Below are 12112 nucleotides of genomic sequence, written 5' to 3' on the forward strand. Positions count from 1 at the left end.
TTAAAAAATCGAAAGGTATGCCAAAATGTTTGTTTCGAACCTCAATGCCTATGAGAGAGGAGAGCCAGAAAAGCATGCAGCCTTGCGACCTACAGAAATAAAAGACGCCCAGATCCGAAACATCTTCTTTATTGGAGCTGGCTTGTCTCTCGTCGAAGAGGAAGTTGTCGAAGAGGAAGCTAAGCTGAAAGGTCAAAAGAGGACTCGAATTCCAAGACAACAGGCCATCAAACAGCTGCTCTCCGACCTGTACACTGGGACTGCACCTCAACTCTTAGAGAACCGACCAAAGGTCGCGGATATAAAGGATGCGTGCTTTGAGCTCCGTAGCTCTAGAGTGCTTGAGGAGGCGAGCCCTCAGCCAAGGCAATTGAGAAAGCTGGTGAAAGACCTGGAAGATAACCGAGTGAGCGACTGCGTTCATCGAGTTGACGCTGATAAATGCAAAGATGCTTTGAAAAAATACCTTGACTGTCTTCGACAACGTGGCATACCCGAAGATCTTGAGAGAAAACTTAGAAGGAGAATTGAGACCGAGATAAAGGGTTTGCACTTCTATATGGTGTTCCGCAATTTGCGGACAAAATTTAACAAATCGCCAGCCTTGCATAAAGACAAAAAAAAATTCAAAGACGCGCTCAACGCCTGTGAAAGCGCTTACAGGAGGATGGAGGAAATTTTTCGAGTAGAGAAAGCAGCATCTCCGAAACGGGAAGAGAATCTGGAAAATAATAGACGAGATAAAGGCCAAGCCCATCAGAGCAGACCCTTAAACAAAACTCCTACCAAGACACCAAGCATGCCGCCAGTAGAGACTCAGATGAAAGAAGAAGTTAGAGACCGAAGACAATTCCCTAGAACTGATGTCATCCAGGTGAAGTCCGCTGAACAAACACCAGAGCCAGAGAAGCAGGAGACGACGGTACCACAAGAGGAACAGTACCAGAGTGAAATATCTAGGCTACAACGGGAATTCGACGAAGAGAAAAGACGGACAAAGGCATTGGAAGCGCTAAAGCTAAAAGAAGAAAATTCCCAGCTGGAAAATACGGTGAGCGAACTTAAAAAAGACCTACAAATGTTGACTCATGAAAGGAAATCCGATGGCGAGGACCGCTTGATTGGCAAAGAGGAGGACGAACTCTCTAGAGAGGAAAAATGGGCGAAGAAACTTCAGAGAAAAGCGAATGAAGACAAAGAGGTGCTCCAGGGTGCTGTAGAACGACTGCAAAATGAAATCGAGAAGATGCCGGAACGTCATCAAGTTGAATACAATAGGCTGAAAGCTGACGTCATCTCTAAGTCTTCTGAGCTTCAGAGGCTACAACAAAGGTACGATAATGGACCAGAGCACGTTATATCGAGAAGAAAAATTCTCTTGCAGACTTTACGAAGAAGCGCAGAAGCGTTTGGCAGAAAATTCTCAAGTAGAGCAATTGTCTGATCCGAATCGGCCGAGTGAAGTCGCCAAACGCTATGGAGATCTATTTCAGAAGACTTACGACGTTGCTGAAGTGCTAGAAGACAACGAGACAGACGAAGACGACTGTAATCGCTTCATCGTAGAAATGCTCATTGTATGCCAAGAACATTATCCTCTAAAATAGTCTATGTTTTCTCGTAGATATCAAGCAACGCAGCTAAGGAAAAATTTACTGAGTATGAGAGCAGCTGTGCTAAAATCCACGGTCTCAGTGAGGAGGATAATCAAACTGCTAAAAAAACCCTTAAAGAAAGTGTTACCTGCCTCTTAAGACTGGCCTCAGCTACCAGAAAGCAAAAGGATAGCGAGGATATTACTAAGGTCAAAAAGGTGGAATATCCTTGGTATCGAATTGACTTTTATCCTTCAGATTGCTTTGAGCAAAGTCAAGAAAACGTTCTCCAAGTACCACATTAAAGAGATCGCTTCTGCTATTGAAGAATTCCTCATCTCAGCTTCTTCTGTTACCTGGGAGGTTGCCATATCTTTACGCGAGACTGATTTCGTTCTAGATGACAAAACGTTTGACGAAGCTCTCCATGAACGTTTCACTGGCTCTGATCCTAAAGTTAGAAACGTTAAATCTATTGTGTGGCCTCGCCTAGCTGAACGGTTAACTGGAAAAACCCTTTGTAAAGGAAGAGTAGTAACTGGCGTGTAAAATTTTCTTTTCTTTGATGTAGATATTTCTAGTGAACGTAAGAACGTTACTTTTTTTCTACGTGCTTGTCAACCGATTACACTGTGAACAGTCTCAGGTAGATAAATGTGTAGAAGGGATAATAAGATTTTCTCCTCGAGAATACGTAACTGTTTTTCATTCATCCTGGCTTTCGAGTTTCAACATAATTTGATTTCTTTCTCTAACGTTATTAGGATAACGAACATCTTGCAAATGCAAACTATCACTGTGGGTAATTGCTCAGGCCATTTCCTCAATGCTGAACCAATGTCCTAATCAAATTAAACTGTAATTAGGTTAATTTCATTATTGGGGCGAGGCACTTTCGAGACGCACAAAGGGGACTCGAGCCTTCGATTCCTTTTGCACGAGAATGCTTGGCCAACTAGACTTTAAAAAAAGCAAAAAATATGTCAAGAAGTTTGTCTCGAACCTCATTGCCTATGAGACAGGAGAGCCAGGAAAGCAGGAAGACGTAGCCTTGATACCTACAGAAATACAAGACGCCCAGATCCAGAATATCTTCTTCATTGGAGCTGGCTTGTATCTCGCCGAAGAGGAACTTATGCTGAAAGGTCAGAAAAAGACTCGGTATACAAGACAGCAGGCTGTCAAAGACATGCTCTCCGACCTATATTCCGGGGCCGCACCTCGACTTTTAGCGGACCGACCGAAGGTCGTGGACGTGAAGGATGCATGCTTGGTCCAGGAGGCGAGCTTTCAAGCAGAGAAATCCGTCCTAAAAGGTCTGCTGAAGGAAGAGAATTCAGTGAGCAGCTGCGTTTGTCGAGGAGATGCTTTTAGATGCAAAACTGTTTTGATGAAAATTCTTGGCGTCGCACCCAAGGATCTTGAGAGCCAACTTGAAAAGAGAATAGAGACCGAGATAGAGGGTTTGCACTTCTATATGGTGTACCGCGATTTGTGGGCTGCCTTTGACAAATCGCCAGGCTTGCACAATAGCAAAAAAGAATTCAAAGACGCGCTGGATGCCTGTGAAAAGGCTTTCGTGACAATGGAGAAAATGTTTCAAGTAGAGAAGGCGGCACCTCCGGAAACAGAAGAGCATCTGGATAAGAACAGACTAGATAAAGACCTATCTCATCAGACGTCGGAAACCAGCCACGTTGGCAAAAATCCTACCAAGACACCTACACCAGAGACAATGTTGCCGCGAGAGGAACAGTACCGGAGGGAAATAGATGTGCTACAACAGAAACTTAGCAAAGAGAAAAGTAGGAGAGAAGCGTTGAGTAAGCTAAAAGAAAAAAATTTCGAGCTTCAAAAAGCGGCGAGAAAACTCTCCGATGACAAGAAGCGCTTAAACGATGCACTTCGCGAAACAAAAGCAAAACTCTCTATAAAGAAAGAATGGGCTGAACAATTTCAGTGCCAAGCAAACAAAGACAAGGATGTGCTTCAGGATGCCGTAAAACGACTGCAAAAGCAAATCGACGAGATGGAGAAACGTCATCAAGTTCAATGCAATGAGTTGAAGGCAGACTCCACGAAAAAGGCTTCTGACATTCAAAGGCATCAGCAAAGGTACTGTAGTAGACTAGAGCATGTTGTCGTGAAGAAAAAAATCTCTTGCAGACTTTACGAAGAAGCGCAGAAGCGTTTGGCAGAAAATGCTCAAGAAGATCATTTGTCTGATCTGAATCGGCCGAGTGAAGTCGCCAAGCGCTATGACAATCTATCTAAGAAGGCCTGCGACGTTGCTAGAGTGCTGGTAGAATACGGAATAGACGAAGATAACTCTAATCGCTTCATCGTAGAGATGCTCATTGTACGCCTCAAAGAATTATCCACTAAACTAGTCTACCTGTGTTTTCTTGTAGATGTCAAGCAGCGCAGCTAAAAGAAAATTTGCTGAGTGTGAGAGAAACAGTACTGAAATCCATGGTCTAAGCGAGCCTTTCCTGAAGAATAATCAAACTGCTAAGAGAACGCTTAGAGAAAGAGTGAGTTGCCTTTTAAGACTGGCCTCAGCTACCAAAAAGAAGGAGGACAGCAAGAAAATTGTTGAGGTTCAATTGGTGAAATATCTCTTTATCAAATTGACTTTCATTCTCTAGATTTCCTTGAGCGAAGTCAAAAAAAAGTTTCCCCAATACCTGGTTCAAAAGACTGCTTCTGCCATTAACGAATTCCTAATCTTGGCTTCTCCTATTACCTGGGAGGTTGCAATATCTTTACGCGAAACTGATTTCGTTATAGATGACAAAACGTTTGACGAAGCTCTCCATGAACGTTTCACTGACTCTGATCCTAAAGCTAGAAACATCAAATTGATTGTGTGGCCTCGGCTAGCTGAAAGATTTACTGGAAAAACCCTTTGTAAAGGAAGAGTAGTAACTGGCATGTAAAATTGTCTGTTTTGACGTAGATATTTCTAGTGAATGTGAAAGGACTTACTTCTGTTCACGTGGTCGTCAACAGATTACAATATGTTTTTACTAAGAGTGACCAAGATTGTAGAACGTTCTGTCGGGCGATTATTTCAGTGCACGAATTTTAGTCTAGATGCTGTAGTGGGGGCTCTTGTGACAGGTCACTACTGTAACTGATGTGTTTCCAGAGCAGCTTCCAATGCCCCCAAGGTTAATAATAGTCTGAAATATCTCTTTCGACAAACTGCTCAGAGGATTCTCAAGAAAAGCGCTACTGGCTTCAGCTGCAAAGGATTGATGTAACAGGAAATTACTACGGTGAACAGTCTGAGGTAGATAATTAAGATTCGCTGCAATTATCCTAAGAGCAATTGCCTTTCATCCACCGTGTCTTTCATCTTTCAACGTAATTTGATTGTGTAGAACTGCTTTCTTTTCCTGATGCATTAGGCAAGAGACATCTTGCGAGTGAGAACTGTCACTGCGGCCATTGTTCAGGCCATTTCCTGAATGTCGAACAAATTTCATAATCGCATTACACTGTAAATGAGTTAAGTTCATTATTAGGGCGAGGCGCTTTCGAGACGCCCAAACGGAGATGGAGACTCGAGCCGTTGATTCCTTTCGCATCAGAATGCTGGACCAATTAGACTTCAGAAAAAGCGAAAAGTATGCCAAGAAGTTTGTCTCGAACCTCAGTGTCTATGAAACAGGACAGCCAGGAAAGAAAGCAGAGGTAGCCTTTAGACCTACAGAAATAAAAGACATCCAGCTCCAAAACATCTTCTTTATTGGAGCCGGCTTGTGGCTCGTCAAAGAGGAACTCAAGTTGAAAGGTAGAAAAAGTACTCGAAATCAAAGAGAGCAGGCTGTCAAAGAGCTGCTCTCCGACCTGTATTCCGGGACTGCACCTCAACTCTTAGAGAACCGACCAAAGGTCGCGGAAGTGAAGGATGCGTGCTTTGATTTTCGAAGCTCTGGGTTGTCCCAGGAGGCGAGCCCTCAATCAGGGTTATCCACTCTGAAAAATCTGCTGAAAGATCTGGAAGAGAATCCAGTGAGCGACTGCACTTCTCGAGCAGAAGCCAATAAATGCAAAAACGCTTTGAGGAAAACCCTTGACCATCTTCGACAACGTGGCATACCAAAGGATTTTGAGAATCGACTTGAAAAGAGAATTGAGACCGAGGTAAAGGGTTTGCACTTCTACATGGTGTTCCGCAATTTGTGGGCAAATTTTGACAAATCGAAAGACTTGCACGAAAGCAGAAGACATTTTAAAGACGCGCTGGACGCCTGTGAGAATGCTTACGTGAGGATAGAGGAAATTTTTGGAGTAGAGAAAGCGACACCTCCGGAAACAGAAGAGCACCTGGAAAAGAACAGACGTGATAAAGAGCCATCTCATGAGACTAGGGGAACCAAGACATCAAGTCTGCCGTCAGTAGAGACTCAGATGAGAGAAGACGAGGTCGGAAACCAAAGTCAATGCCTTAGAACTAATGCCATCCAGGTGAAGTCTACTGAACGAGAGCCAGAAATGCCGGAGAAAATTTCGCCAAGAGAGTATCCGAGATATCTTGGCGAAGAGAGAAGTCAGGCACGCGCCGAGCTGAGTGCACTAAGAGAAAAAAATACCCAGCTCGAAAAAGCGGCGAAACGACTTGAAAAAGACCTACAAATGTTAACTGACGAAAGGAACGCTCTCTCCGATACGCTTCGCGAAGCGGAGGTCAAACTCTCTAGGGCCGAGAAACTTCAGAGCAAAGCGAACGAAGACAAGAAAACGCTTCAGGATGCCGTAGAACGACTGCAAAAGCAAATTGACGAGATGACGGGACGTTATCAAGTTGAATGCAATGCGCTGAAGGCTGACCTCACCTCTAAGGCTTCTGAGCAAAGGTACAGTAGACTGGAGCGCGTTCTCATAGTGCAATAATGCAATTGTAGACTTTACGAGGAAGTGCAGAAATGCGTTCCTGATCTGGTGGAGCAGTTGTCCGATCCAAACCAGCCAATGGAAGTAGCCAGACGCTATGACGATCTATTTCAGAAGACCTACAGCGTTGCTGAAGTGCTGGAAGACAGCGTTATAGACGAAGACGACATCAATCACTTCATCGTAGAGATGCTCATTGTATGCCGCAGATTAAATACTCTAATATATTTGCAGAACCGGTCAACTTGCGTTTTCTCGTAGACGTCAAGCAACGCAGCTAAGACAAGAGTTGCTGAGTATGAGAGCACCGGAGTTAAAATCCGCGGTCTGGAGAATAATCAATCTGCTAAGAGAATGCGTAGAGAAAATGTTACCTGCGTTCTAAGACTGGCCTCAGCTTCTAGAAGAAAGAAGGACAACGAGTATATTGCCAAGGTTGAGAAGGTGGAATATCCTTGGTTGCATATTGAGTTTTATCCTTTAGATTGCTTTGGACGAAGTCAAGAAAAAGTTCCCCAAATACTACTCTCAAGAGACCGCTTCTGCTATTGAAGAATTTCTAATTTCAGCTTCTTCTATTACCTGGGAGCTTGCATTATTTTCACGGGAAACGATTTTCGTCGTAGATGATAAGACGTTTGATGACGATCTTCATGAACGTTTCACTGGCTCTGATCCTAAAGCTAGAAACGTTAAATCTATTGTGTGGCCTCGCCTAGCTGAACGGTTTACAGGAAGAACCCTTTGTAAAGGAAAAGTAGTGACGGGCGTGTAAATTTGTCTATTTTTTGTCTATCTCTAGTGAATGTTAAAAAGCGTTACTTTTCATTTACTTGCTTGTCATCAAAGATTATACTACTACTGCTACTGCTACAATTTATTACTCAGAGTGACCCAGAAAGTTCAGATCTACAGTTCTCTGAACTTCTTCATCGCTGGTGGCATCTTTAGACACTACTTCAATTTCAACTTTTCCAAAGCGCATGGTAACATATAGCTCCCTGTCTTTTCCTCCTTCTGTGTTAGGCATTGGTAAAGTCATTTGAGCCACTTTCTCAACGCCTTTATCAGTGATATACCGTGGTTTTGAATTTTGAGAAGAGTAGACAGAAATATCTACTGATGTAGCATTGGCAGTAAAGGGAAAAAACCCTTGTTCCACCTCTTCATCAAGTTCAACTTCATCGTTTTTTTCAACAAATATTTTTAAGCGATTTTCACATTTTTTCTCTCCTTCGTCATCAAGAACGCAATAATCATCAGGGTCAATTCCCTCAACAAAATCTGGCCGGTAAGCAACACCATATGTGTACTTTACGCGACGTGATGCAATTAGACTTGGGTCATGTCCATAAAGAACAGCACCCGTCACCACGGCCAAAGAGCATTCACGTACAGCCAAAACCCGAACGGATGAAAGTTGCTCTCTAATTCGCTGCTGAAGTAAAGGAAATGTGGCAAACCCTCCAACCAGAATGACGTACTTAATATTTACTACTTTTTCTAGAATTGATTCAAGGTGACACGTGATGTTGTCAAACACCAATTGAAATAGTTTTTCAACTTCGAGGTAAGTCAGCGCTAGAGCTCCACGTTGAAATTTGACGTGGTCGTTCTGAAAGTCATGGATGTGCTCTTCAACAGATTTGCCTTCAGACTTAATAAATTGATGAAACTGAAAAGGCAACTCCACGCGCAATCTTTTCCCGGGAGCCGCTGTGCGTTTGGAACTTTCAAACTTTGACATGAAATTGATCCATTCGCACGGATACTCCTTCTGATATCGCTTCATTAAATCATTACCGAAAATGCGTTCAAGAAGGCGACTAAATTCTAGGTCAACATAGATGCCACCCCAAGCCCCACCAGTGGCATGATGCAATTCCCTAACTTTATCCTCATGTCCCACGCTGTGGACAGTTACGTCAACCGTTCCACCGCCAATATCGGCAAGAAGATAACGCGTTCCTGATGCGTACGCTACGCTGACGTCCAGTTCCTCATCTGAATCAGCAGTTATAACGTTAGAGTACTTACAGTAAACGGCTGCTGCTTCAGGCTCTAAAACGATCATTAATTTCTCAGGCTTTTCAGGAGACGCAAGACCAGCCTAATGGAAGCATTAATTACATCGTATTATTTCAAAATCTGCACTGTCACGAAAATTACCTTGTAAGCTGCCTCTCGCATGATCTGCTTCGCTCCGTCATTCCATATCGCAGGAACGGTGACGACCCACTTTGCATCGTCAGGGCTCACGTCAATTTTAGAACGCAAGTTCACAAATTTGATGGCATCGTCTTTGAAATACTTCATAACGTGGCTGAACACCGTAATGAGACTGAGTTGTCTTCCATTACGTGCAACGGCCTTGACGTTTCTTGAGAGATCCTAAAAATGCGCTCAAATTTTGACATACGTCACCCAGGTTGTTAATCTCATATAAACACTATTAACTATATATATATAAAGCGATCTGGTTGGGGCGGAGGCGTAAGTTTCGCTTACAGACTTGCTATGAAGATCCATTTTGAACCTGTCAAAGTACATCCACGTTTTCTCAGCCTCGGGGTCATCATCGATTTGGTTGCTGTAGTCGCTCAACGCCTGGTAGCCGAATGAATGAAACGTGCCATCGGGTTCAAGGAGCAAAGTAGTAGGTATCTTTCCGCATGGCGCAGATCCAGAGATTCTTTGGGCGTTCGGATCGTTTTCACAAATCGTGTCAATTTTGTATGGATCGGAGGAGAAGGATATGGCGTAGCCGCTGTAAGTGGTGCCAATGTCAATAGCAATAACAAGAAGCGCCTTTGAGCTATCCAAGGATGGAGAAAGAACAAGCTCTGACATGGCGTCCAGAGGAGGACGTTTTCATCTGTCATGCGCAATGAGCAAAATAGAATGATTGAATCAATTAGGAGCACCAGCTAAACTAATTATCTAATTTTCACCAAAAGAAGCCGTGGCTCTGGATAAAATTTTCTGCAAAACGCAGCGTAAGGTTCTACCTACTTGCTTATCACTGGCACTCAGATAATTCACCTTCAAGTCGTCCTATTCCAATTCCAGGGCTGGGAAGCCAATTTCCTTGCGCCTTTAGATAATTAGATTGTAAAGTTTACATATTGCTTTAGTCAATACTGAAAGAAAGGAAGCAGGAAAAACGTGGTTGGTGGTCGAGCTGACGCAAGACAAGGCAAACACTAAAACAAATTTTATAACTACCTAGCACCGTTGCGCAGGCAACCTGAATCCAGCGAAACTACTCTTGACGAGAAGACGTCGCAAAATAGAGAACGAATTCAAGAGACTCACGTTAATCAGACGCCCGGATAATCAAAATACAGAGGGGCGAACACAAGGCGAACAAGGCGAGGAAAAGCGTAATTCTGACTAATAGACGATTCAAAATCTTTTAAAAGACTTCTTCTAGGAAAAAGATGGATTTGGAGACTCTAGAACAGAAGCTAACAGCATACTGTACGACAACTGTGAGTGCAGCACATTTCATTCGTCCAAACTCAAAAAATCCAATTTCACTGATTTCTTTGCTTCTTTTCCGCTGGATAAGTCGACTGAGTGAACTTTGATTTCCGTCAGACCGAATTTCATGCTGACGAGAAGCTCCCTGTTCATTCCGAGGTCAACGTTTGGTAAAGGTAGTTCCATCTGAGCAATTTTCCTCACGCCCTCCTCGCTGACATACTGCGTATTCTTTTTATCTGATTCATATACGACAATATTAGCCGCTTCCTGACGAGGATGGCAGGGACTGAAAGAATGCGTCACTTCTTCGTCAATTGGAACTTCCTGATTTCGACTGACAAACGTCTTGAATTTCAAACGCCGCATAGACACACCAGTCATCATTGTCATAAGCAGACGAGACAAAGTATCAGAAGGATCTTCAGACTTTAGATCTGGTACATCCAAGTCAGGCCCTCCCAGATATCGTATGCCGTAGCTGTAGCGAACTCGACGAGACACAATCTCCGCGGGATCGTGACCGAACAGCACGGCACCCATGACGACGGCGAGAGAACACTGGGGTGGAACAATCATTCGTAGGTTAAACGGTTCTTCAAAACGTTCGCGCAAGTAGGTCTGTAGGAGTGCACACGTTGCAAAACCACCGACGAGAATCATAAACTCGACTTTGTCGACGTCGCGAATGACCGTCTCCAAGTGATCGGCAATGTTTTCGAAGACGGGCTGAAAGAGTTTTCGCACCTCCGGATACTTCATGGCCAGTGTACCGCGAGTGAACTTGAGATCGGGATTGTTCATCGCCGCAATTGCCTCCTTGGCAGACGATTCGCGATCGGAAAGAAACGAGTGAAACGAAAAGGGAAATTCGACGTAAGTGACGGCATCGAGAGATGCAGTGCGCTTGTTTATTTCGAATTTCAGCGAGACGAGTTCGACCCAGTCGCCAGGAAATTCGGCTTTATATGTCTCAATTGTGTCCTTGCCAAAAATCTCGTGAAGCAGTCGAACGAAGTTCTTGTCAACGTAGGTGCCGCCCCACGCGCCGCCCGTGGCGTGATGCAGCTCCTTGACGCCGCTTTCGGTAACTTGGTGAACGGTGACGTCGGCAGTGCCGCCGCCGAGATCGGCAAGAACGTAAGTCGTGCCGGATCTAAAAGCCTGTGCAACGAGTCCCTCGTCACCGGGAGCTTGTTGAATTATTTGTACAGATTTACAGTACAGCGACGCTGATTCAGGCTCCAAAGCAATCTCAAGTTTGTCCGGCATAGCTTCAGAAGCAAGTCCTGCCTTGAATTAAGTAAAGAATTCAGAATCAATAATGCATTATCTTTAATTACCTCGTACGCTGCTTCTCTCATCATCTGCTTGGCTCCCCCTTTCCATATGGCCGGCACCGTAATGACCCACTCGAATTCTGACTCGTCTATGTTGTCAGACCGTGATGTGCATTCTCGTAAGGCCATCTCCTTGAAATGCCTCAAGACATGAGCAAAGACTGTTCGTATTGGAAGCTCATGCCCATTTGCTGCGCAAACAGGCGTTCGTCTTGATAGACTCTTAAGCCAAGACATTATAATAGAACTCCAAAAATTTAAATTTTCTCACTTTGTCGGTGTGCAACTTCATCTTGAATCTTTCAAAATAGTACCATTTCTTCTGCTCATTTTCATCAAGTTCCCTGTTATACTTCATCATAGCGGCGTGTCCAAAAGAATCAAAATTTTTGCCCGGGTCAAGCAGGAGAGTCGTCGGCACTTTCGTCGCCACCGTGCTGCCTTCCGGTTTGTACGGATCCGCTGTCTGCATAGCGTTAATCGTGTGTTTTGTGCCGGAGAACGACCAAGCATAGCCGCTGTATGTCGTACCAATGTCGATGGCGACGACGACGTGACCGCCTTTGCGAGGCGACGCTTGAAAGCCGCAGATAGGCTCGTTTTCATCGCTTCCACCTTCGGCGGCGACGCTTGGCTCATGTGAATCGTCTTCAGCCATTGTTCGGGCAAATCAGTGAGGTAATCACCTCCTGCGTAGCTGCTTTCTATTCTGGGGACTGCACTGGAGGAGTGCACGCAAATCGTATCATAATTCGATTAAGTTGGTCTAATTGGAGTTGGGGACTCGGGAAA

At 44.2% G+C, this 12112-nt stretch overlaps 5 protein-coding genes across 5 annotated transcripts; 3 read left to right on the forward strand and 2 right to left on the reverse strand.

Moving 5' to 3' along the window:
* The first annotated feature begins 8 nt into the window (after positions 1–8).
* On the forward strand, positions 9–2288 carry LOC136193648 (trichohyalin-like). Its single transcript, XM_065982587.1, has 4 exons — positions 9–1332; positions 1385–1577; positions 1625–1804; positions 1854–2288. Exons 1-4 carry the CDS (start codon positions 26–28, stop codon positions 2142–2144), a joined length of 1971 nt encoding a protein of 656 aa, XP_065838659.1. The 5' UTR covers positions 9–25; the 3' UTR covers positions 2145–2288.
* Positions 2289–2494: 206 nt separating this feature from the next.
* LOC136193663 (M protein, serotype 5-like) lies at positions 2495–4667 on the forward strand. Its single transcript, XM_065982594.1, has 4 exons — positions 2495–3710; positions 3762–3954; positions 4007–4195; positions 4244–4667. The coding sequence occupies exons 1-4, from the start codon at positions 2539–2541 to the stop codon at positions 4532–4534; spliced, it is 1845 nt and encodes a 614-aa protein (XP_065838666.1). The 5' UTR covers positions 2495–2538; the 3' UTR covers positions 4535–4667.
* A 484-nt stretch (positions 4668–5151) lies between these two features.
* Positions 5152–7362, forward strand: LOC136193567 (paramyosin-like). The gene is made up of 4 exons (XM_065982482.1): positions 5152–6460; positions 6509–6695; positions 6759–6932; positions 6982–7362. Exons 1-4 carry the CDS (start codon positions 5157–5159, stop codon positions 7270–7272), a joined length of 1956 nt encoding a protein of 651 aa, XP_065838554.1. The 5' UTR covers positions 5152–5156; the 3' UTR covers positions 7273–7362.
* Positions 7243–9365, reverse strand: LOC136193569 (heat shock 70 kDa protein 12A-like). Its single transcript, XM_065982483.1, has 3 exons — positions 9006–9365; positions 8667–8888; positions 7243–8607 (listed from the first exon to the last, which is right to left on the reverse strand). The coding sequence occupies exons 1-3, from the start codon at positions 9345–9347 to the stop codon at positions 7378–7380; spliced, it is 1794 nt and encodes a 597-aa protein (XP_065838555.1). The 5' UTR covers positions 9348–9365; the 3' UTR covers positions 7243–7377.
* Positions 9366–9884: 519 nt separating this feature from the next.
* LOC136193800 (heat shock 70 kDa protein 12A-like) lies at positions 9885–11990 on the reverse strand. The gene is made up of 3 exons (XM_065982786.1): positions 11592–11990; positions 11324–11542; positions 9885–11273 (listed from the first exon to the last, which is right to left on the reverse strand). Exons 1-3 carry the CDS (start codon positions 11976–11978, stop codon positions 10005–10007), a joined length of 1875 nt encoding a protein of 624 aa, XP_065838858.1. The 5' UTR covers positions 11979–11990; the 3' UTR covers positions 9885–10004.
* Positions 11991–12112: the final 122 nt, after the last annotated feature.

The sequence above is a fragment of the Oscarella lobularis genome, chromosome 12 (assembly GCF_947507565.1).
Source record: "Oscarella lobularis chromosome 12, ooOscLobu1.1, whole genome shotgun sequence".
In the NCBI taxonomy this organism is placed as follows: domain Eukaryota; kingdom Metazoa; phylum Porifera; class Homoscleromorpha; order Homosclerophorida; family Oscarellidae; genus Oscarella; species Oscarella lobularis.

Excerpts from the sequence above, each read along its gene's own strand:
- LOC136193800 (XM_065982786.1), bottom strand. The coding sequence starts at position 11,978 with ATGGCTGAAGACGATTCACATGAGCCAAGCGTCGCCGCCGAAGGTGGA. Across the intron at positions 11,543-11,591 it reads TGAAGTTGCACACCGACAAA|AGTCTATCAAGACGAACGCC; the intron begins GTGAGAAAATTT and ends TCTTGGCTTAAG. Across the intron at positions 11,274-11,323 it reads TGAGAGAAGCAGCGTACGAG|GCAGGACTTGCTTCTGAAGC; the intron begins GTAATTAAAGAT and ends ACTTAATTCAAG.
- LOC136193648 (XM_065982587.1), top strand. The coding sequence starts at position 26 with ATGTTTGTTTCGAACCTCAATGCCTATGAGAGAGGAGAGCCAGAAAAG. Across the intron at positions 1,333-1,384 it reads CTTCAGAGGCTACAACAAAG|ACTTTACGAAGAAGCGCAGA; the intron begins GTACGATAATGG and ends ATTCTCTTGCAG. Across the intron at positions 1,578-1,624 it reads TCATCGTAGAAATGCTCATT|ATATCAAGCAACGCAGCTAA; the intron begins GTATGCCAAGAA and ends GTTTTCTCGTAG.
- LOC136193567 (XM_065982482.1), top strand. The coding sequence starts at position 5,157 with ATGGAGACTCGAGCCGTTGATTCCTTTCGCATCAGAATGCTGGACCAA. Across the intron at positions 6,461-6,508 it reads TCTAAGGCTTCTGAGCAAAG|ACTTTACGAGGAAGTGCAGA; the intron begins GTACAGTAGACT and ends ATGCAATTGTAG. Across the intron at positions 6,933-6,981 it reads ACAACGAGTATATTGCCAAG|ATTGCTTTGGACGAAGTCAA; the intron begins GTTGAGAAGGTG and ends TTTATCCTTTAG.
- LOC136193569 (XM_065982483.1), bottom strand. The coding sequence starts at position 9,347 with ATGTCAGAGCTTGTTCTTTCTCCATCCTTGGATAGCTCAAAGGCGCTT. Across the intron at positions 8,889-9,005 it reads TGGATCTTCATAGCAAGTCT|GATCTCTCAAGAAACGTCAA; the intron begins GTAAGCGAAACT and ends GCGCATTTTTAG. Across the intron at positions 8,608-8,666 it reads TGCGAGAGGCAGCTTACAAG|GCTGGTCTTGCGTCTCCTGA; the intron begins GTAATTTTCGTG and ends TGCTTCCATTAG.
- LOC136193663 (XM_065982594.1), top strand. The coding sequence starts at position 2,539 with ATGCTTGGCCAACTAGACTTTAAAAAAAGCAAAAAATATGTCAAGAAG. Across the intron at positions 3,711-3,761 it reads ATTCAAAGGCATCAGCAAAG|ACTTTACGAAGAAGCGCAGA; the intron begins GTACTGTAGTAG and ends AATCTCTTGCAG. Across the intron at positions 3,955-4,006 it reads TCATCGTAGAGATGCTCATT|ATGTCAAGCAGCGCAGCTAA; the intron begins GTACGCCTCAAA and ends GTTTTCTTGTAG.